At 39.9% G+C, this 24,721-nt stretch overlaps 1 protein-coding gene across 1 annotated transcript in view; it reads left to right on the forward strand.

Moving 5' to 3' along the window:
- MYO3A (myosin IIIA) overlaps positions 1-24,721 on the forward strand; it is a 121,633-nt gene that overhangs the window by 94,373 nt on the left and 2,539 nt on the right. Inside the window, exons 26-35 of the mRNA XM_054816423.1 lie at positions 1,353-1,558; positions 3,644-3,755; positions 5,252-5,414; positions 6,071-6,157; positions 8,198-8,321; positions 9,130-10,105; positions 10,792-10,930; positions 20,621-20,730; positions 23,264-23,304; positions 24,540-24,680. Coding sequence (XP_054672398.1) covers positions 1,353-1,558; positions 3,644-3,755; positions 5,252-5,414; positions 6,071-6,157; positions 8,198-8,321; positions 9,130-10,105; positions 10,792-10,930; positions 20,621-20,730; positions 23,264-23,304; positions 24,540-24,680 — 2,099 coding nt within the window. The remainder of the gene's footprint in view (positions 1-1,352; positions 1,559-3,643; positions 3,756-5,251; positions 5,415-6,070; positions 6,158-8,197; positions 8,322-9,129; positions 10,106-10,791; positions 10,931-20,620; positions 20,731-23,263; positions 23,305-24,539; positions 24,681-24,721) is intronic.

The raw sequence follows: 24,721 nt of genomic DNA on the forward strand, positions 1-24,721 counted from the left end.
ATTTTTTACAGTGAGGGTGGTGAGGCACTGGAACAGGTTGCCCAGAGAGGTTGTGGATGCCCCCTCCCTGGCAGTGTTCAAGGCCAGGTTGGATGGGGCTTTGGGCAACCTGGTCTAGTGGAGGGTGTCCCTGCCCATGGCAGGGGGGTTGGAACTAGATGATCTTTAAGGTGCCTTCCAACCCAAACCATTTTGTGATTCTGTGAAACTTAATGTCTCTGATTCAGTGCATTACCAGCACATCTAGCATCAGAGGCTGCAAATGAGTTAATTATATTTACACTTTTCTGTTATTATTTTCTGTAGTGGAAATTCCTGCTCAGGTCATGCTACCTAATGATCTTAAATGATGATTCACCTTCAGCCCCGCAGGTTTACTTATATGCAGAAATCTATGGGTGAATGAGAAAAGCATCTGCCACCTCAGACTGAGTGGAGAAAAAAAATTATCCATTAGTGTGTCATTCAATTGGCACACTAGTGAAGAAGCTAATTAAGCACTTTGCTGCATAGTGCAGTGTCTGTCCAGAATGGTATTGCACATTTTAATAGGAAACATATGGCTCTTGATGTCCTACACTAGTTTCATATATCCAACCTACTGCTGAACTGTATTACCTCCCGGCTGCCTCCTCCTGTTGAGTCAGGTTGAATCTTGAGGAATGAGCCTCTTCATTTGTGTTTTAATAAGATCCTCCCATGAAGCAATTTTACAAAACACCAGTCAAGGTTGTTTACATCCGAATTCACTTCATTTGGCATGGGGAGCTACAAACTGCATCCCCTCTGCTAGCTTGGTACCCTGGTGAGGTGGGAAAAGTGCAATTTTGGAATTGCGATTTTGTGTACTTCTGGTTTTGCCCTCCTCAAAAGTTTCCTCTTGGCAGGGCAGCTATAGTATCATCATCAACCTATACAATGAACAGGACATGCCAGATCAAGAGCAGTTTAAGCAGTCCCTCTTCTGGGGTGGCCTTAGTTCCCTCCAGTCTAATGAAGGGATGGCAATATTTACTGGCTTGCTGCTCTTCCACTTCCCATCTGTAGATGGATGATTTACTCTCTGGGTGAATAACAATCCTCAAATAGGTGACAACAGGAAAAAGACAAAATGGGATGTAATTACCTAACAAGACTCCAAGAGAAGCAAATAAGTCTAAGGAGAATTTCTATCATATGTTAGACATTATGGCAGTTTGTGAGAATGTTCTGGGTGGAATTTGGTGCATCCATTTGGAATCAATGTTTCTCTCAAGTAGTATACATGTAAATGGGTTTGGACATGAAATAAAATTTTAGCTACACATGGACCTATATACAAGCTTTATAAATATCTTGTTATTTTCTTGCAGTATTCTCTGATGGATTTGTTATCCAAAATGGTTGTCGGCCAGCCTCATTTTGTCAGGTGCATCAAGCCAAACAACGACCGTCAGGCAAACAAGTTTGATAAAGAAAAAGTGTTGGTTCAGCTGCGTTACACGGGAATTCTGGAGACAGCAAGAATTCGAAGACAGGGTTATTCACACCGTATACTGTTCGCTAACTTCATAAAACGGTAATATTGATATGAAGAAGCCTTTTTCTCTACTATCCTTGCTGCCCAGTGTTTGTTAAGCATCAGCAGTGTCTTTGGTACAGTCTTTAAAGAAAAAATACAAAGACATTTCCTGTGACAAAGAAGATTACAGACTAGATAGAAAGAGTAGTTCAGGCGTAAGATTAGTGACCCATTTTGGATTGGTAGGGGAAGATGATGCATCTCAGGATGATTGTTTCAGGCTCGCTGCTCATTTGGGTAAAAATTGTCTTGCTTATGATCTGCACGTTTTCTTGAAAGACTTGAGGTTTAGAAATGTAATGCTTCAAATTAAAGCCGAGAATTTGGAGCAATAGCACCCAAGGAGCACCACAGTTTCTCTACCTCCTGACGTTTAGCTCTGTGCAGCATCTGCTTGTACAGAGTGGATGATAATTTGGTATTGCTAATCTAGGGCTGAGAAGTTCATTAAGTGCATAATTTTGTTTAAAATATAATTTCTAAGTATTAGTCATGTGTTAAGAAGAGTAATGAACTCACTATGGTTTTACAATTCCTTTAACTGTCTCTTCGTCCTCCGCCCCAAAAAAATTAATCTTGAGCACTTAATCTGTACTTCTCTCTTACAAATAAAGACCCTGAGTATTTGCCTCAATCAGAACTGAGATTTATGGAATGGAGATCAAAGCTGGCAAGAAGCAAGCAACACCCATTCAGACAGAAGCACTTAAAATAGTGCACTAGAAACAGCGAGCTAGCGGCAGAGTGCTGCAGGAGCACGAGGGAGAGCAAAGACAAAGTGAAGTTTTTATAGTACTGCTTCTGGAAAGAATAATCCTGGGACTATTACTGTTTTGGAAGAGTGCAGCATGGGAAAAGGTAGTTATCACTGCACCAAGATGTGCTGTGGGTTTTGGTCTCTGCTTTTTATAAAAAAAAATTTACTGTTCAGGTAAAAGAGGAAAGCAGTGAACATGACGGGGTGGCTCTCCAAAGAGTGTGCCCCTGATTGGAGTGAGGCTGTGCAGATCTCTGGCACTGAGGATATGGCCCTCAAACAAAAAGGGATTTTTATTAAGTATCTATCTCCTTGTCTTTTTTTTAATAATAAGTGAGAGTTACAGATAGACCTGGGATAATGGCAAAATTATTTTGTTAGAATAAAAATAAGCCAATTCATGATACAGTAAAAAGAAAAAGAAAAAAAAGGAGCTGTAGGAATTGGTGGTAATGCAGGAATCAATATTGTCTTTTTTATTATTCCATGAGGTAATTGTTACCGTTATTTAAAGCTGGTGCAACCCAAGCTTTGTGTATAAAGGCTGAATAACAAGAAAAAAACAGAATGTACTGTCAGGAAGCAAACATAATTCATGTAATTTTCTTGAATTAAAAACCCAAGATAGGTATGGTTCACTTTGTTACGGAGCATTTTGGAAACTCCTGGAACACACAAGAACTTTCCTACTCAGCAGCTGAGCTGGTATGTTACCGGTAATTTTTATGCATGAGCATCCTGACCTCTTTTCCTAATCAGAATTAATTCTGAGTAATGAGTTTGCCAGATTAAATGCTTACATATGATATGTCATAACAGCACGTATATGTTCCAAAAGGATCTGCGAAGCTGAATCCAAGGAGGTAACAAGAGCTGGGATGCATCTCACATCATTTTAACTATCTCAAAGGTAGAGGGTCTAGCACATGAAAATATGAAATTTTCATGACATTTCTAGATATGAAATAAGCTAATTTAGGCAGAAAAACTTCAGAAATATTGTTATTTTGCCACTGAAATCATTTTCACAGCATGCAGAGAGCCAGAGCAGCAAAGAACTGGTGCACAAGTCTGCTTGCACACTTTTTAAAAGCCTTCTGGTGTTGATACAGAATTAAACAACCCTCCAGGGTGTGCAATATGTCACTCATCCACTTTTGATTGAGTTTCTCAGTACTGCATATAAATCACAGCAATTTCTTTCACACACTGTTCTGTTTTTTTCAGTGCTATGTTTTCTTTCATGTAACTGTTTTTATTATTTAAATGTATTTGCATCTATTGCTTGCTATTAATGGAATAAAGAATCATATATTTGTCTTTAGGTATTACCTCATCTGTTACAAAACAAATGATGATCCTCCTGTCAGCCCGGAAACCTGTGCTGCCATCTTGGAGAAAGCCCGCCTTGACAACTGGGTTCTTGGAAAAACCAAAGTAATTTTTTAGTATACTGTATCTGCATTATTGCAGTATGTCATTATGAACTTATTAAGCAATTTGTTTTCTCACCCATTTGGTAGGGGTAGCTCTCGGTCTCTTTGGTACCTTTTGCTGGGTACTGTTCCCTGATACCTGGCTGAAATCCTGACCCCATAAAGTCTTAAAATTCTGATCAGCTTTAGTGAGGCCACAGTGCAAAGCAGTATGTGACAATGACACTGCTTGCATTTTCTTTCAAAAAATGTGGTAATAAGGATCCCAGTGAGATTAGTCCAAGTTTTTTAAGGAAAAGAAGTTGTACTTCTTCCCTGGAGCAATCAGACTCACAAAGGGAGAGGAAAAGGTTTTGGCTTTCCAGCCAGGGGCCTCTGTGGCAGACTTTGCTGAGCACTGGGGGAAGAGATAGCAGGATGATCCCACGTATGTGAAGTGGAGGGAAGACTTCGTTATTAGAGAAACACATGTCTGTTCCCATACTCTTGCTTTTGGTTCTAGCTCACTAGTCTTCCCAGTGTGCCAGAGGGACACCCACCCCCAGCTGACAGATCTCCGGAGGTCTGCCAGAGAAAAGACGCGTCAGACAAGTACTGCACCAAGTCTCTCTGTTTGCTAATGTAACAGAAGTGCCCAGGAGGGATACAGATAGGGAGAGAAATGGATCGTAAACTATTTGAAATCACCTCACTGTAAACGAAACAGCTGTTGTTCTTCTGAGACATTTTCCTGGATAGATGGGACAGAAGCCATGAAGTTACCTCCTCCTCAACCTTTATTTTCCTCTGCTGTCTTAGTGAGGCTAATGGACATGTAGCCAAAGGAAGCATACCTTGAGGTGTGAGAGCTATAGCTTATGTTTACTTTAATTAGGGTTAACGTGTATCTGTACCAATGAGTGATCAAAGATGGAGAGAATTCTGCAAAATAAGCACGAGTGTTGTCTTAATTGCACAAGCTCTTTCTACACCTTTTATTTTCTCCTAATATACACCAGGAATACGTTTGTATCCCTTGTGCTGGACTTGTTTTTCAGAGGTTATATGAGCTTCATGCTCGATAAAAGAAAAATAGTAAATAAACAATGCCTTAGATTTAAAATTGGAAAACAGAGAGGTTGAAGGTTCCAGATTTGGATCACATTTATGTAACACACATCAGATTTGTGAGGTTAGCAAAACTTCCAGCCTCATAGCCTTGAAAATAGATTTATAGTTACAGACTGAAGTTTTGCACTGGGACTTTAAAACATCTTCCCGTGAAACCATGAATAAGCAGAGACTGACAAAGGATGTTGAAGGGGCAAGCAGGGTGAACTAATACCCCAAACAATCAAAATGCTATCTTTAACAAGAAGGATCCTTTAGATACTACAGCTAAAGAGTCTGTTCATCATTTGAAACCAACTTGTAACTCTTGTTGATGTTAAATGGATGGAGTGAATACAGGGCCAGGGAGGATAACAAACTTTTGCTTATCTGCCTACTCTTTTTAAGGTATTCCTCAAATACTATCATGTGGAGCAGCTAAATTTAATGCGGAAGGAGACAGTTGACATGATTATTTTGATTCAAGCTTATGTCAGAGGGTGGCTGGGTTCAAGGAGATACAAAAAGATAAAGGAACAAAGGGAACAAAGTGCTATTAAAATACAGTCAGGTAATAACTTTAAAACATTTAACATTTTGCTTAAAGCTAGTGCGTGTGTACAGTTGATAGATGGATGTGCATGCTGGATGTAGATTTTGCTGTTTGCCTGCTGTTACATTTGACAAAATATCTTATACTTGATGATATCTGTTCTTATGAAGACAAATTTCTTTTAACCAGGTTATGACAATCTCTTTACTGAAGTTACGTTTATCAATGTTGCATTTAAAAGGCAATTTTAACAATGGAAGGACATTATTGCACAGATGATACTGTTAGTAATAATATTCTGGCATGCTCTGACAAGGTTCTATAATATAATCATGAAAATAAAATATATTAACCGTCCTAGATAATAAGAGCAATTACGCTGCTGATGGAGACATCAACTGAAATTTTTAATACATTTCAAATATCATCTTATTTTACATTCTGATTCTCTTGTGGTTTGTATTCATTTCATTCATAATAACTTTACTCATCAGAAAATGTAGTTTTTATGTAGATTTACTGCTTGTGCTTGTTTGCCATTTTTTTAAAAGATAAAGGCTGCAAAATATTTATGAATATTTTAATGGAGGTCTGTAATTCCTTCCAGACTTTTTTAATTCTTACAGCCTTTTGTATACCTAATGGATTATTTAATTTTTGACATCTCTTTTCAGCTTACAGGGGTTTTGTTGCTCGTAAAGAATACACAAATGCAAAACGTAATAAAAAAGTGGAAGAATATATAACTAGACTTCAAGCAAGTAAGAATTGTTTGCTTTCATGGCTTTTAATGTGCTATCTGTACACAATATGTTGATCCAGATTCTCTGCTGTTTCCCAGCTACACTGACTGACTGTGCTGATTTATACATTCCGAGGTATAATTAATCTATTATGTATCTATATACAGTGGCTGAAATGGGTCAATGTATTCTGTTACCTGTACCTCAGAGTGGCTTAGAGGCACTTTCCACAGCTGTGAAGTGGGCTGGTTAAATGCCATAGCAAGACTAAAAAGACCAGACTTAGCTTATATTGGCATGTCCATTGACAGTGGAAGTTAATTTCTTTCAAAATAACTCTTGTTGAGTTGCTTTTGTGTGAAAATGGAATGAGGATTGGCTCATAACACCAAGAAACTCTAGAAGTATTCCAAGTGCTTTACAATTCGCACTTTTCTGAGGCCCTTCAGTATAAAACCCAATTGTGCCACTTCCAATAAGTATTTGGGTTCCTTTCCCTATATGCAATTATCAAGATGTAGTTTATGTCCCTTTTACACAGCGTTTCTTAGACTGAACCACTGCATCTAGTGGAGCCCAAATTGGTCTAAATTATGAGTAGGGAATGCTAAAACAAATAAAACCTACCACCAAGTTAATGACTGCGTTCGAATAGACTGCTTATGCTCCCTTCCCATTCTCAAGTGGGCTTGACCTTTCCCTGTGATGCAGAACACTCTCAGCAGAGTTGGAGTAAGAGCTCCCATATCTACCGTCTCCTCAGGGTATTCAAATCACCTGAATCCTCTATAGTCTTGGTACTGCATTTGGAATTAGAGTTCAACAGAAATATTTTGACCAAATGCTATGTTCTTTTTATTTTGCCAGGGATTAGCAGATTTGTGCTGAATCCCTGGAATTGCAGACCTGTCCAAATAACAGCACTGTGGAGACTGTGCCAGTTCCCATGAGGGAATTACTTGCAAGTTCAGAAATTTTTGGAGCACCATTCCAAATGCAATTCAGTTTCTGATTAAGACACTTCAGTGTAGGTGTCTAAAAGTGACCTAGGTCTCTAAACTCCCCTTATAGTCAGCAGAGCCTAGAATTTGATTAATTTTATTCAAAACCACTAAATGCTCAGCTCATTGGCCCCCATATGGGTATCTAGAGTCATTTGAGATGCCCTAGGGTATCTTGCCTGGCCTCCAGCTTTATTTCATGTGATATACCCAACTTTCTCTCTCCAGAAAGTCTTGTTCTTTCTGCCAGCTCCATGTAGATGCCTTGGCTATCCTGGAGCACATCAGATGGCACTAGATCCCTATGTGCCAGCAACTGCATCAAGCCCCTAGTGACTAGTCAGCACCTACATGGCTCAGGGAAGACCGATATTGGAGTCCTTATTCGTCCTAGTTCAAACCAGGAACTTGCACTTGTGCCTCCAACAAACCACAAGTCGTGAGTTCCTTTGCCACAGTGCACCTGGTTACTGTGGAGCTTAACACATCTTTCATGCTCAGCTTTTTCATTTTGACTAACAAGTCTTTGCAAAAGGAGCATGAGCTAAGTCTTCTGTAACTGCTGAGCTATAAAATTTTCAGTTTCTCTCTGATCTAGTGAATGTTCAGCTAATTCCAAGCCTGTGCCAGAAGTGAGCCTGGTAATCTCTATAGCCTGATAATCAGGTGTTTTCCAGGGAAATGAAAGACTGAGTCAAATCAATTGCCTGAATCAGGCGAAGCAGGTACATGAAGCTGAGAGCACTGTGTTCTAGAGGCACTTCTATAGCACTATGCTTCTGCTTCATTCTGCATCTTCCTGTATTTTCTTTAGTCCAATAAAATACAAAGAAAGAGCTTGTTTGTATCCTTGTGCAGAATGGGTACAGCTTTCTGAAATCTCAAAGAAGTTTTGTGGGACAGAATAATTTCAGATAAAACGTAATCATAATAATCACCCCAGTCCATATTTCCTTACTGGTTTTTTGTTTAATGCTATTATCATTTGACACTCTGAAATGTGTGGGACACCTACTGCTTGTTGCCTAAGGTTGTTTTATATTACAATTTGTATCAGTTGCCAGAGGATACTTACTCAGGAAGAAGAGAAAAGAACTAACTGAGGCAAGAAACAAAGCAGCAGTAACAATTCAGTCTCACTACAGGGGATATAAGGAGAGGAAGATCTTCAGAAGAAGGAGGTAGTGTTATTTGCTGTCTTTTATGTCACTCAAATGTGTCCCTTTTCAGTAACTATACAGCTGAGGAACAGCAATGTAAACTAAAAGTGTAGCAAATTAGGATTATTCTACATATGTATGCAGAGGTAATGTATATTTACATGGAGGTTTTTAATGTCGGTAGCCAAATTCCTCATATTTTTAAGCCCAGGGAATAAAGGCATTATTTTGGGGAAAGATCAACAATATTGTGCTTACCTGTAATGTTAATGTAATCTGTAGATCAGTCTCTTTTTGGAACTAGCTCATCATAAAAAGTGCTCAGACGAGAGCAAGAAATAGGCATCTGCAAGGAACTGTTCTTCTCATCTTAAGTCACTGAGATAAGCATAGGTGATGACAGCGGTCTTGCTCAGATCAAACAGCTAAAATTCAGGTGAGGTGAATCACATTCTAAATATCTCTGCAATGTGGTTGCAGTCCCAATCTCTGAAATGGAGTGAGTAGCACTTTGCTATGTTTTCGTTGACATTTAAATTGATTCTTTACTGTTTTATCAGCCCTCATGCAGCCTAGATTGTCCCCCTAGCGATTTTCCGTAAAGAGTTTAACAGGGATGTCCCTTTTCACTTTAAGAAATAATAATCATCAGAATGACAGGAATTGGTTTGCTGTCTTTAATTCCAGCTATATGCACTAAATCTTTCCCATGTTGCAATGTATCAAATTGTCGTTTAGTACACAAACACCACCAAAGGTAGTTGTAAAGCTGTCACTATCCTTCATCTCCTTCAGCTATAATTTTTGCCCAAAACTCTATTCCATTCAGGGAATCACTTAGAAAGAAACAAACTGAAAATGCAGCAGCCATTAGTGAAAAGGAAAAGGATGAAGAACTTCAAGATAATGAGGAAAGTCCAGCTGGAGTGAAGAGTGTCCTTCCTAAAACAGAAGAAGAAGAAGCAGCTGTCATTGTTCAGAGCCATTACAGAGGCTACAGAGTCCGTAAAAAAATAAAGGAACAGCACCAAAAAATAGCAGAGGAAGAATTATCTGCTGTGGAATTCCTTGAAGCACAACTGCAGCCAGCTCAGAATGATACACTGGAAGAAGCAGCAAACGAGGAGACTCAAGATGAATCTGATGCTGTTACTGACAACGAGTGCTCTGGGTACAGTGACACAGGGAATGTACGGGGGCAACAGAAAACGCCTACTGAAGGAGAGGGAGCTTCTGTGAAGCAGAATCCTGCAGTAGAACATGTTGGTGAAGGTGAAGAACAGGCCTCTTTGGAAAAGGTGTCCAGAAAATCTTTTGTCAAAATCACAACTGAACCTGGTGCCCAGCAAGAACAAGATCATCAAGACACGTTCAGTTCAGGTGGGCAAGAATCTGCTGTGGTCCAGCCCAGGACTGACAGGGATGTGGAAAGAAACCACTTGAAACATGAAGCAGTGATGCCTATGGGATGTAAAGGAATTACAAGAAAAGAGTCACTAAGAGGCTCAGGGAAGCAAGTTGAGGCTGAAAAACAAGATTCAGCAGACAAAGAGAAGGCAGCAGTGGTTATTCAGAGCAGTTACCGGGGTTACAGAAGGAGGGGACAACTCAGAAAAGAAGGGAAACTACCTTGCAAAAGTCAAGAGAAGACTATAAAGGAGCCAACAGAAGCAGTGCATGTTCAAAATAATGACCCCCAAACAACAAAAGATAGGGAAAGCACCCACACAGAGGCTGAAGACTCTAAGACACTGAAGGGAGACTCAGAGAAAGAGGCTTGCGATTTGGCAGCCTTTTCACGACAGGTAAGAAGCTCTAAAGCTACACGTGTTGAGCGTAATACTCTGAGCAATGACAGAATAGCAAAGTTATTTTACTGGCTTCAATGGCACCAAGGTTTTACTCTCTAAACTGAGACTGAGATTTTGTAATGAGTGTTCTAGTAAAATGTGTATTTTGGGCTGCAAGAGAAAATACCCTTTTCAGAAAGGAGGGAAAGACAAAGAGCACTGGCAAAAAGTTACGTTAGTTTTAACCTGGTTTAGGTTAAACGTAGAAGCTTTGCCTTTGTTGAAACGTGCATTTACCAGGCAAGGCCCTTAATTCAGCAAACTTGTGAAATGTCTCTGTAAATGAAACTAAAAGTTGCTGTGTCAATGTCAGGGGCTCACACGTCTGCACAGAAGTATGCCTACAGCTGTAGAAGTTTTTGCATCAGCAAGGCACTGTCTACTCACTTGTGTGAACCGATATGAAGTAGCTGCAGGACTGGGCTGCAGTCTGGAGTTTCCTACGTGTCTTTTTTTTTCTTCTTTATTTCTCTTTTTTTTTTTTTAAGGGGGATGGGGAGGTAAGTGTGGTAGGGCCTACACTGCAGTAAGTGGAGAAATACCTTTTAAATTCATTCTCTAGTCCACTATTTTACCTTTAATTACCTTGGAACATATACTTATTTATATAATAGTGTAAAATCCTATGTTATACTTTTCAGATATCAAAATTATCCGAAGACTACTTAGCATTGCAGCAGAAATTGAATGAAATGATATTGTCACATCAGCTGAGACCCGTGATGCTGTCCAAAGATAAGCAAGCTAATGGCCGACTTTCTTCTCATATTTGTCAGTCAGGTAATGTTGAACCTTACTGTTAGCAGAATTTTTATTTGTAAACAGCAATTCCTAGTCATGTTTTTAAAGGCCAGGGAACTACTAGATGAGTTAGCTCTGGCTTCTCATAACTTGGGCTGTTCATTTTCATACTAAACCCTGTATCAGAATATGTCTGGAACGTAGTTTCCAGAGAAATATCCAAGGCTGGTTGGGATTTACCTATTTACCATTTTTATTGGTATTTTGTTTCAGTGCTGCTTAAGATTGGTAAATGAATCATTGTGAGACCTAGACATAGCATCTCTAGAAATACTTTTGTGGTAAAAATTCCACATTGTCTCTTTTTTACTCATGTGTTGCTCAACTGTGCGTGCTATTGGTGAGGTAGGGGACTGTTTTAAAAAGAAAAAAAATTTTTTAGGTACTATGTCAAACAATTTACCAAAGTTTGTCACCTTTATGCTGAGTAAAGTTTTAGCTATCCACAAATGCAACCGAGGCTATCAAAACTTGTAACTCTTACCCATATTTGTGGGTATCTCCTTAAAATTACAAGTAAACTTTTATTAATAAAAGTGGCATCCATTTAACTCACTTAAGAAGACATTACCCCTGAAGATATACTCCAAAGTTATTTATATTCCAGTTATTGTGGGCAGTGGGGGTTCCCAAAATGCAAGCATGCTTGGAGCAGGTTAGGTGGCACTGAGAGAATAAAGGTAGAAGACTCGGGATTCAGAGCTTGCAGATCATTAAGACCTGCGCCCCAGGGAGAGGTCCACAAAGAGCTGACTGAGCTGCTCAAACCTCTTCAATTGGAACAGACATCACAGAGGATTTCCTCAGGCTGTGACTTGGGCCACAGATGTGGAGGAAGATGAGGGCAAACGTGGCAGGTGACTGGGTGGGTGTCCACTTCTGCAGGGCGCCTTGTGCCAGCCCGTGCCACTGCACTGCCTTTGGGGAAGATCTCTGCTCACCCCTGCTCAGCTGGGATCAGATCCAGGACTGTCTCTCACTGCCCAGAGCTAACTGTACAATTTTCACTATAACATTGCGGATTCAGTTGTCGTGTATGCTGAAACTTCTTTCTGTTCCCATGGCTACACTGAAGAGATCCTAAAAGTACTACACCCCCACTTTGCAGTCCTCTCAAATGAGCAAGCTGCTAAAATGAGGGCTTGGTGTTTACAAAACCTAAACTTCTAAGTGCAAACTGGCTGCTAGTAGACAATCTATGAGGTTCAAACTGTTTCCAATACCAAAAACTGCAAGAGAAGACAGATGTGAAATGGAAAACTAAGTGCCATTATCATAGAACCATACAATCATAGAATGGTTTGGGCTGGCAGTGACCTCAAAGATCATCTAGTTCCAACCCCCCTGCCATGGGCAGGGACACCCTCCACTAGACCAGGTTGCCCAAAGCCCCATCCAACCTGGTCTTGAACACTGCCAGGGAAGGGGCATCCACAGCTTCTCTGGGCAACCTGTTCCAGTGCCTCACCACTCTAACAGTAAAGAATTTCTTTCTAACATCTCATCTAAATCGACCCTCCTTCAGCTTAAACCCATTACCCCTTGTCCTGTCACTACACTCCCTGATAAACAGTCCCTCACCAGCTTTCCTGTAGGCCCCCTTCAGATACTGGAAAGCCGCAATTAGATCTCCCTGGAGCCTTCCCTTCTCCAGGCTGAACAACCCCAACTCTCTCAGCCTATCCTCATAGGAGAGGTGCTCCAGCCCTCTGATCAGCTTCGTGGCCCTCCTCTGGACTCTCTCCAACAGCTCCATGTCTCTCTTGTACTGGGGCCCCCAGAGCTGGACGCAGTACTCCAGGTGGGGTCTCACAAGAGCGGAGTAGAGGGGCAGGATCCCCTCCCTCGACCTGCTGGTCACACCTCTTTTGATGCAGCCCAGGACACGGTTGGCTTTCTGGGCTGCAAGCGCTCACTGCTGGCTCATGTTGAGCTTCTCATCAGTCAGTACCCCCAAGTCCTTCTCCTCAGGGCTGCCTTCAATCCATTCCTCGCCCAGCCGGTAGTTGTGCTTGAGATTGTGCCGACCCACGTGCAGGACCTTGCACTTGGCCTGGTTGAACTGCTTTTTAAGACAACATTGAAGCAGTTGTTGCGTTGCATAAGAGATCAGGTCTTCTGCCTCATTTTAATAAAAAGAAGGAAATAAGATTTTTTTACAAGCTAATGTTGTGGTCTTAACAAAAGGAGGATTTATTTTCTTTGTTTTCTCCTGACAAATGTCTGTATGTGCGACATGACAGCACATAGTTCTTTTGTGCACCAGGAAGAATCTTTACAGAAATTCTGATGACTTACAAGTCCCCCCCTTTTTTCTCTTACAGATGTAAAAATTAAACGTTTGCTATCTTGACTGCCTTTTGCAAAAACTGTCAGCAATAGTAATCATAACTTTAAAACAGTAGGAAGCACCAAAAAGAGAGTCCTGAATGCTCATATTCATATAGATAAAAACATAATTTGTAGTCAAGGCATGCTCATTTCAAGATGGCTCATGCAGATCTTTTGCAAAATTTTTTTTCCAAAATAAATATGGTAGACACACACTTGGGTTTTGCTTAGGCAAGGTGAATACAGAGCTCAGGAGGAGTTACTCTTTTCAAAGGTGACTGCATTTAAGATGGAATGGTGGGTGCTGTTTGACTAAGAAGCTATGACTGAACTCACTACAGAGAAATGTGCCACTAAAGCAGTGGTCAGCTAAAGTTGTTGTACCTACTGATACCTGCCCTTAAACATTGTAAAGCAGGAGTTGGCCCCCTCTATCTCAAACCAAACTAGCCATTCCAGCCTGTCAACTGCTGTCCGGCTAGTTACTCACTTGAATGCTCTGCTCCAGTAAGTCAAACCACCCCAAACTCAGTCCTCATCCAGTTCTCATTAGAACTCATGTTCCCAATTTTCCTGCAGCCAACTTTCCCTCAACACAACGGGCAGCATTACACTTTGAGCTGGGTCTGGCTCCTTGACCCTTCTTGCCCAACCAGTCTGAGCTGGGCAGCCCTGGTTTGTGTTTGCTCTGTTCTGTTGTTGACCCAAGTGCCTTGTACAACTTGTGTGGCTCCTCGTGATGACTGTAACGAAGGTGACTTTTTTCCAGACATTGAACATTGAAAAAACAAGAAGGAAGGCTGGCTGGGCTCTAGTCAAACCCTGTGTTCTGCCAGCCTTCCTGGCCATGATGTGACGTTCCACTCTCTGCAACACAGTTAGACAGTGGGCACCTGGCCCAGCCACTCAGTCACACAAAGACTTCAGGTAATGTACTGCAGACTATCAGGCTAAAGCGAGGCAGGTAGACATGGTGAGTGATCCACTCTCTATTAAACAGGGAGGAGCCTTCCTGTCTTCTTGCCTACCTTACATGTTACAGTACAGTTATATACACACATTTGCAGAAGGCTATGCCTTTACTGCAAGTTTCCCTCTAGGGCTACCTTTGCTGTTCTACCCTTAGGAAAGCAATGATTGTTGAGCTTTAGCTGTTCTTTAAATCATGTAGTATTTACCTATTTCTAATTAATTTGGTCATTTACATTTATATACACTTCTTAGCTTCACTAGTTTCATATGTCATTTTACAGCTATAGACCATGAATTGTATTTTATAGCTGTATGCCAGATAGGAATACTTGTCCACCTTCATCTGTGGGTAGGTGGCTGCCGGTCAGTTTGAGAATTTACCAGCTCCTCTGATAAAATATTTTATTATGTTGCTACCCACAGAAGGGGAGGAACTGTGAGGCAGCTGGATGGCATACTGTAACAAATGTTCAGATTTTCAAAACTGTTTATTTTAATAAAAATGCAAAGCCTGCAGTTTAAAGAACATATGAGCAAAAAGGTTAAATGAATCTTAAATCCACAAGGTTAAGTTGCTCTTAAGTGAATTTATTTGTAGTTATAAAAATGCACAAAGCAAACTGCACAAGGTTTCTGGAATAAACAATATTCCCTGTGGCTCAAATTTCTGAGTAGGTTATATTTGCTTGCTAAATGCATTCAGCTAAATGTAATGGCTGCATCCCAGGACGGCACCTTTGGACTGCTAGTGAGCCTTGGGTTAACGGTGGTGTCAGAATAGATGCACAAATAGCCACTGTCAAGTTTTTTGAGGTTAAAGCCTAAAGTGAGGGGAATCTGATCATTACAGGAGCAAAGTTTTTCCTTTTTTCTCCAGATGAGTAATGGCGCCCATCCTTGTAAGTATTAAATGACGGTTCAAGTACAAAATCTCAGGAAGATAATTTTCTATATGTAGAATGAAATCCACATGGTACAAGGAACTCCGGTGCAGCTGAGGACCTTTTCAGCTACACAAAGCAGTGAGACAGGCAGGGTTTTCATCCAGGATTCCTCCTGCTGTAGGCTGCCACAGCACTATTTGCATGGGTTTCGTGGGCAGCTTTTGCAAGGAGGAGGGAGCCAGTGTAGCACTGGGTGTGCAGAGCAGCGTTCACTGGCTGGTCTTTCTTCTTTGCAAGTGAGTGGCCAGCCAGGGAGCACCAAGGCATGGGACTGGAGAAAAGCAGGGTAGTCAAGTGCTTCTGCTGTTTGGTCATTCTCAGCTACTGGAGTGTCCCTTTGGACACCGTGCGGCCAGAATGTAGAAGATGTGTGTTGGGAGCTGGTCAGATCCATGCAGAACGTAAGATTTAGGAGATCATGGAAGTGGAGTACAGCCATTTTCCTTAAACATCCTCTCCTAATAGCAGTAATCCCAGGTCACCAGACTCTTCAAAGTGAGAGTATTAGTGTCGGCCAGAGAATGAAACCACTTCCCTCAGTGGGGCTAGCAGGACTTAGATGTGAGAAATCAAACACTCTCCACTCCTGCTGGACGCAGTTGGAAAGTTCTCGGTCTCTTGCAGTTCCTTGTTCTAGGCCTGCGCCAGAATAATCCCTCTGTTTTCTCCAGATTACTAAGCATTTGCATGCATCAACTGTAATTTCTAAATCTGGCTGTTGTAAACATCCCATGAATAAACAATGCCTAAAAATTACTAGCCAGAATGTTAAAGAGCAGTGCTTTTCTATGTGCAAATCCCAACCTTGAGTAATTACATCCTCATACTGTGTACAATTAGGACAGTAAAAAGGTATGCACATAAATGTTGTAAGCAGTAATAGCTGTTCACTTCTCACTATCAAGTCCTGGAATTCCAATTACTATATTTGCATTTTTCTGATTACTTCCCAGCCCCTCTACAAAACCCATACAATTACTGCTCTTACTCTTGTTTTTCTGCTTTATTATGGGCTTTATACTTCCTGTCCCCATAAGATGTGGAACAGTACTGAATCAAACACATAACATTTCACTTAAATGACCTGAAGACGGGTTTATCTGTTTCTCCAGGTGGCCTAATAAATAGAGACCTTTCATCACTTAGATGTTTATCACAGCTGTAACCACACTATTTCTCCAGTCTTCAGTATAAGATCTGTTGTAAGTCATACGTTAATTTACATTCGCATCCATGGATGTTGATTCCTCGAGATTGTTGTCTTCCAAGCTTATCATTGTATGTCAGAATGTGCAGACACAGTTCAACCTAAAGGGCTGTTGATACTGACTCATCTTTATTCATTTCTTGCTCATACTTGAATGCTTCAAGAACATGCAGCTCTCTGCAGTTTCCGTAGTTTGTGGTAGTGTGCAGGATACACATACATTAAATGAGCTGGTCCTAAATTTCATTATCCCTTTTCTTATTTTTTCAGTGTATTTGGAGCTTTCAGTGAGAGCTGAGTATGAAAGTAGTAACGCCTTGTAACTGAACACCGCAGAGTTGAAGAGTGTGTGTGCAACTTATGTAGGAACGTTTGAGGTAGTGTTAAACGAGCTAGCTGAGATACTGATAAGAATAAGGAATTTTCCATAGATTTGCTAAACCTTCTTTAATGTTACATGACAGCCACACTCTTCACACACCTTTGCTGACCCTTAACTCTGTAATTCATTCATTCTCATGGAGAATGACCTTAACTTTTATTAAATTTTCATTAAACTTTCCATCATCACTTGATCAAACAGATGTTTTGACAATCTGCTTCAGGTTTGTGCAGCAGAGAGATACAACTTCCTGGGCATGGGTTACAGCGTGGCTGATATTCACTGTTAAGGTTCAAAAGCAAAGCATCCATGTCATGAGAGCAAAACCTCTTTCTTTTGACTGAGTACTGACTGCACGCACTTGAGCAGTTTGAGGAAAATCCTTCTCCCTTTCAACTTGTTCAACTCATCTTCCTGTTGGTAAAACCTTTAAAGAGGAGTGTCTGCGTAGCATCAAATGTTTTTGTTTCCAATTTCTCCTACACGTTGTTTCGAAGGCCCGGGAACATGTCACAGCACGGATGGCACCTCTGCAGGCAGATGTAACTGCAGGGCATGGGCAGGCTGCAGGGCCAGGAGTCTCAGCGCAGCGCTTCAGTCCAGCTCCTCAGCTGTGCTAGTGACCAGCTGGGGCAGAACCTTAAGCAAGTCTCAGTGTGCCTTGCTTTGCGCATCTCACTTACCCTGCTGGTAGGACAGCGATGATAGTGCCAACCTGACATTTCCTAAGTGCTCTGACAGCTACTGTTGTGAATGGGTTTTGTATCAATGTTGTAACGTAGGTATTTAAATGTTTGTTTGATAGAAAGCATCAGTTTTCCTTTTACATATAAAGCGCAAGGCCACATCTTGCTAGAGATACTTGAAGTCTTAAGGAAAAATCACCTGTAAGATATTTTACTATGGAGAGACTGAGCTTCAGTAAAAACCTTTTCTTTGTAATGGACTCTAAAAGCAACATAATTGGCCTATTAATAAGTGAATGATTTTACTCTTTCTTTCTGCTTCATTGCCTACTGCAGAAAGGTATAGGCCATCTGGAAAACAAGCGCATCAAACCCGTCATTTATCAGACTTGGTTATCTAATTTGCCTTCCACCTTTAACTCTACGAAGTCAATGAGTTCTGGAATTATCAGCAACTAATGAAAAAGCAAATTTTACTTGGTGTGGTGAGTTACCCATTACAAGCAACTGCCACAGCAGCTTTGTTTCAGTAGCAATAAACACACAAATCTAAGTGCAGAAGGAAATCACAGGTTGACTTTCTGGTGAAACAAAGCAAGCTAAACCCATCAAATTATTTTTTACTTACTGCATAATTTGGAGACAAAACTCAGAATTGCATTTTCAGCGCTCTATGTAATTTTAAAAAGGAACGATAGAGGTCCAAGCTTAGAAGGCTGTCTGCCCCAACGTGGTATTTCTGTCCCCTCAGTTCTTTTGCATAGCTCGTATATATGTACAATGCACGAGCCGAGACGAAAAGCTATTTTTCTGAAACCCTAATCATTGTCAAAATGATGCTTTTTGAATGTAAGAGGAGTTGTCTTTGCAGAGCACGTACACAAGAAGTATACAAGTAATTTCAGTTGGAATAATTGTAATCTAGAATGCTTTATGTGTTTGATGAATTAAATAACAGCATACGTAGTGATGAATTCTTAGGGGACAATAAAAAAAAATTTGGCTATTATGAGAGCCTTTTCCTTGGGATTTCCCCAAGTTGGCTTCATTTTTTTTCCCAGATTTTCATGCAGTCATGATCTTTGACACAATTTTTGAAAGTGTCCTACGGACAAGGGATTAGGTGTTTATATTCAACTGCACTGAATTTTAAGGGATTTTTTTAAGGTATTGTTTCCAGTTTAGGCTCCTGTTGTGTTTAAAACTAAAATAGGGAAGATATGCCTGTACTCTGTCCACAAATGGAAACTCAGATAACTCCAGGTGGCTCATTTGAAATGCAGCAGGGTAACAACAGCCCACGTAAGAGCACAGTCAGGACTGCTATACCTATTCAAATCAAAGAATGGAATTTATATTTAATACAGGTTACTGAAATGAATTTATTGCATCTAAATAATTTCATTGTTTAACATGAATTATCTGTACCCTGGCTTAGAAAAACACCATTGTTTTCTTAAGTGCAAAATGTTAAAAGATACTTGTTCATTCATTATGTGAGAAGCAGTCTGCATTTCAGATAAGAAACTAAAACAATAAATGTAATCATTATCCAACTACAATTTAAATTAACATTATTCATCCTGCCGCCTCTGTATATCGATGACCTTTACAAGTCTTTATTTATCACACCTAACAAAAAACTTACACAGCTAATTTTGCAGGAGTCAACACTGATGTATTACTGATCGTTTCTCATTTTAAATGATTGTGCCACCTCCTTAATTAAAAAGATGTCTGATGTACGTGGGAGAGTTGGGGGGGTTTTATCACGTAAAAGGGTTTCTGATGGTCATTAGAGAACAAAATACATTCTTCCTTCTAAGACTCAGTCACATGTAGTTAGCACGTTGGGGTTACGGAGTTAAAGTCACTTCATGTGAAAGAGGATTAGGTCAGCAGAACATACTTCAGTAATCCATTGAGAGCTAGATCCTCATTCCACCCTCACACTATATTCATTTATGAGTAAGGAGATGTTTTTTCTCATGAACTGTCCTCTGAATATGTCTATGATAGGACAAGGACAATCTAAAACCTCACTGGATAATGCAATGTACCTGGACACATGGTTCATCACACCTAGACCTTGTGCTATGACTTCATTCATCACCCCGTATGTGTCCCTATGACCCATCTCTATTGTAGGTGTTCTGCTGCCCTGCAACCCCCACCTCCTTCATCATGAAGGAATTGCTAGAGCCCCCTATTAACTTTTCCTGTAGCTGAAGCGAAATGTAAGGTGATCATGCTCACTATGCTGTGCATTTGTGGTTCCTCAGCCCCCAGAGTCAGTTCTGTATCTCAGAACCTATGAGCCTATGAACCCTTAGCAGCCCTATATCTTAGCACCATCAGAATTGCATATAGATTTTTAACAAGCAAATATCCAAGACATTTGTCTAGTTGCCCATGTGCCAAGCAATGTAACCCATGAGTTTGGAGACTGCCAGAGGACAGCAGTTCCATTTTGTGTTAAAATCTTGATTTCATTTCCATTAGAATGAAAACGTTTCTTGCATGTTTGCAGAAAGTTTTTGTAGAAATAGACCATAAGTTGCGTACACTAAAGTAGGTTACACCGGATGTGATGGACATGGTGACGCTGTCTTGCCCACTGGTACATGATTTGGCTTGAAACAGAACAGCCTCAGCAGGAGACCTTGGGGAAAATTTACACAATGATAGAGGACTAACCTCTGAACCAGAGGTCTAATGCTAGTTCCCTCATTCGGCACCTTAATGATTGACTGGAGTCTGAAAAAATATCATCCCCACCACCCAGGTCCCTGTTAGGAGATGGTGGCCTTCCAGTAGCCGTTACCCTTCAGAGTCCTTTCCTGCATGTGGAGCATCAGCCCTTTTCAGAAGGAGAAGCCTGTGCTAGGCAGACTGCTGGGCTGTTCCAGCCTGACATTTGTTACGTGGCATGTGTCCATGTGGTAGTAGGACTCAAACAGATAAACCCATTCCACTTTCCAATCTGGTGATGGAAATGCCCCAAACAGTTGCTTTCTTGACTTACTGCAAGCAGTAAAAGTGGCTACGTGGATTTTTTTGCTCTCTTTGGTGAAATTCTCTCCTGTTTTTGTAAAAGCCTCCCATTCAGTGAAGAAATAAATGTTGCTATCTTCTGCTTTTTTACAGTTGCGGCCAAAGTAGAAGACTCTCGCCCAATGCAGAGACCCCCAAGGAGGCCACGGAAGCCTAAAACATTAAATAATCCAGAAGACTCCACCTACTACACTCTAATACATGTGAGTTTAGCAATCTTTTGTGGGCTAAAACTGCCAGAAAATTCCCACCTAAACTTTCTAATTGCCTGATTCCCTCTATTCCTTTCTAATACAACATAAAAGCTGTGACCTGCTGAAAGGAGGCAGGCCACAAACTTCACATGTCAAACTACATTTGAAATTATTAAGGTTCAGAGTTACTCTGATTGGGGCCCTAGGTCAGGCCAATTTTTAGTTTTGTACTTAAACATACATACATTCATTATATGCATAAGCAGCATTTGCACTTTCAATACCCAAATTAAGTGCCCGGTCTCCGTAGTTTCTTTGTAAGTCACGAGAGAGAAACAGGTTCGTTCGGAGAGCTATTTTGAGTGTCTAAATTAGTGCTTGATCTTGCAGAGAGAGCAAATATTAAAATAGGCTGTATTAGTATGCACACTGTAACTTCCTTTACAAATGTGTCAGATTGTGATTATGAAGGAATTGGCAAATACCAACAGCTCAGGAGACTAATGGATTTGAGTGTCTCTATATATAGCCTTTGGTCCAAGTTCAGATACCAAGGGCTGCCTTCCACTCTTGACTTCAGTGCCCTTAAATACAGAAAGAAAGGCAAGAAAGTAAGCAGAAAGAGAGACAATGTAAAAGCAGCTTAGAAAGCAGTTCCAACAAAAAACCAATTAAACTCATTTGCTCGAGGTGCCTGTATCTTAGTGACCTATTTTAACAGCCGGTGAGAGCCCGGCTAATAAACTAACCGTAGCAATTGCTTCTCCTTTCAACAGAAGGTGTCACCAGGGCCTTTAGGGAGAGTTGTGTCTGGCATAGCAAAAAAGACAAATATAGCTATGTTTTATTAGGGGGGCTTTGAAATAACACAGCTTTGGAACAGTGATATTCTGAAAAGAAATTATATTCTTAAAAATAAATTGGCATGTAAGAATAAGATTTGTTTTGTGAAAGCAAGATTGGTGAGAGAAAGGACTGAAATGAAAGGCATGACACTGAATTCTGTATTAGGAAATTTCTGAGGTGAAGTGTAATTCTGAAGTAAATGCATATTTAGAAAGCCGAGACTATACAGCCAGGAACGTAGTCTTTTCTGAAAGCCAATCTGTTACATGGCCAACTCCGTATCAGAAAACAGCCATCGCATCAGTGCGAACAAAAACTGCAGTAATGCCAGGGAATTTTTAAACAAATTTTTAGCAGCAGTTTTTCAAGGTATTAATCAATAATACCTTCAATTAGTTGTATTTTTCAAGAAGCCACGACAAAGAGAAGGCTGTCTTCCTAACAGCCCTGGTAAGGGAAAAGTTCAGTCTAAATCTCTATACACTGAAGCTTAGAAAGGAGCCCTACTAGTTCTTAAAATTCGAAGACCTTGGGCAAGTCATTGAGCTCTAACTTGAGGGTAGTCAGCTTTTCCAGCTATCATGAATTTTCTGTCTTATTAAAACTCTCCATGACCTGCTGGTATTCACAGATGATGATGAAGCCCAAATCACCTGAAAGTGAAGGCACACAAGATGAGTGCATTTTTAAAAAAATTTCCTCTGTCTTCTGCAAAAACAGATATTTCTCTCACAACATGTTACAGATATTAATTAGATGCCTTCCATTCTCACTCATCTCCTTGTGTATCAAATGAGCTGAAGTGGTGCACAGATATAAATGAAGTCTGACAATAGCCCATTGTTTATACAAGGCACTAAAAGCTTATTTGGGGGTTTATTTCTTTAGATCAGCCTATCATTTTGAAATTTTATGTTTTGTGCGTTTACCTGCATAAGAAGTGTCTGTCCGTCAGGATTTCTGGTTCTCAGTGACTTTGCAGTGGTACAATTCACTAATTCTAATAAGTTTTCACTTGTTCACAAGAAACACAGTTAAGACCAAAATTAGGACCATCTGCACTTAAAAATACTGCTTTTCAAGTGTGATGCTTGAGATGCTGCAGCATAGCATTGTTTTGGCTGTAGGGACAGAAATCTATTAGAGATAAGAAATTATTCACATTCCCTATAAATCTCTCTCCTCTGCATTTCTGGATGTTTTGTATCCTAAAGGTGCTTTTGCCACCTAGTATACTGCTTTTTAAATGTCCATTTTGTTCTACTAAAACCTGCGACAAGACTGCAGTGACATTAATGAGAAGAGGATTATTCCAGCTCTCACTGTGTTGCCTGCATTCATGGAAATTCTCATGGCGTCACAGTAAATTTGCCTCAGTGAGGTACTATTGGCAACTTCATTAAAACACCTGTAGATATTTGAAAGTTTTAGATCTTTTTTTTTGTTCGGATCCCGATTACTTTAGCTTTTTTGCACAGTATAGCAACTGAAATTTGGGAGTAGCAATGCTAATCCAATTCTCAGTCTCAAAGATTCTGAAAAGAAATTTTTCTGGGGCACTTGCTCAGCAAATTAGATTCTCTATATTTTCGTTTAACGAAAAACATACAACATTCTCCTACCTAACATATTGACGAATTGTATCTTTGCATAAGCTTTCCTTTTAGTATTTTTTAAATTATTTTGTATTTTCTAGAAATCAATACAAGATGAAAAACGGAAACCAAGAAAAGAAAGGTAATTTTCTTCGTTATCTCACTATTGTTGTTTTAGTACTCTAGAAATAGTTCTTAGCTGTACTTCAACCAGAAGAATAAAGCATTAAAAAAAGCATGGTAATTTGGTGATTCACAGGAAGGGCATCATATAGAAAGTTAAAATATGCAATTTTCAATGACAAAAATCCATTATAGAATTCAGTCATTCAGTTTTACTACAGCATGGCCCTTTACCATGGCAACACAAGCACAATAATAAGTTAAGATAAGGTCCACATCAAAGATAGTTCTGACACAGAAAATAATTGAAGGTGCTTAAAATTCCAGTCAAAGCAAATGAGCAAACAGTTCTTTTTTGTTAGCAAAAATACAAAGACTGCTAAAATTATCTCCTAAAAAACATATGACTGTTTGAAAAGAGATCATAAAAAATTAAAACAATAATTATTAATAACAGGTAAAGAAGGGTAGCCATTGAAATTTCAACCAGAAGTCTTTTCTTCACAGTGTAACTAACCTATTTTGATGGATCTCTGCAGAAATAAAGGAAGCAATAGATATATTCTGCCCTTCTGTATCTTAGATCCTTAGGTGTGCTGTAGACCTGGTTCACAGCTCCTGACATACATCATAGCTTTATGTTATTTGTGTTTCTATACTTAAGCTTTTTTGCTGCTCCCCAGTGACATTGCTATGGTACGGTAGCATGCGTGCTACGGTAGCCTGGTCATAGATGCAAGATCCTTGGCTGAGGTTGCAGAATACAAATTCTGCATCTAAAATATGTACCTTAAAGGAAGTTACATGACATATCTGCACATAATAAGTGCTCACAGCATCTACCTTCATTCAACCACAGATTAAATTGCACTTGATTATGCCACTCTCTTCTTGTATTCAGAGAAAAAAATAGTCATCTTTAGGAAAATTATTAATCTCTCCCTTAAAGAGATATCTAAAATAGGTCAGATTAATTATACCATAAAAATGCCTCTCCATTGGCAAACCCAAACAATTTCAGTCATATATGTCTGCTTTACGAACATCTAGAACTATTTAGCATTTCAAAATTCTCAATATCTGCATCGTACAGCAGTCACATTTCAGAAACTGATTTCTTGTGCTTATCTATTTTTCGTTAGATCCTCAACACATAAACACAACTAATAATGATACTTGGTTGTCTTATTTTTGAATGTTGACTATAATATTGAAAAGTGAAACTGTTAACTTAGTGTACTTGTTTATTGACAGTCTAAGCAAAGTGCTAGATTTAGACATCTACTACCAAGAAATCTCATCTACTGATTCCACCTCAAAGGACAGCAGTTCTACCACAAGAAAGAAGAGACACCCAGCTGAGCGCAGGACTTCAATTTTAAGAGCTACTGAGCGGTAATTCATACAAAATAATAATAGGAAAAACTAAATGTTGG

Source organism: Grus americana, chromosome 2 (genome assembly GCF_028858705.1).
Source record: "Grus americana isolate bGruAme1 chromosome 2, bGruAme1.mat, whole genome shotgun sequence".
Lineage (NCBI taxonomy): Eukaryota > Metazoa > Chordata > Aves > Gruiformes > Gruidae > Grus > Grus americana.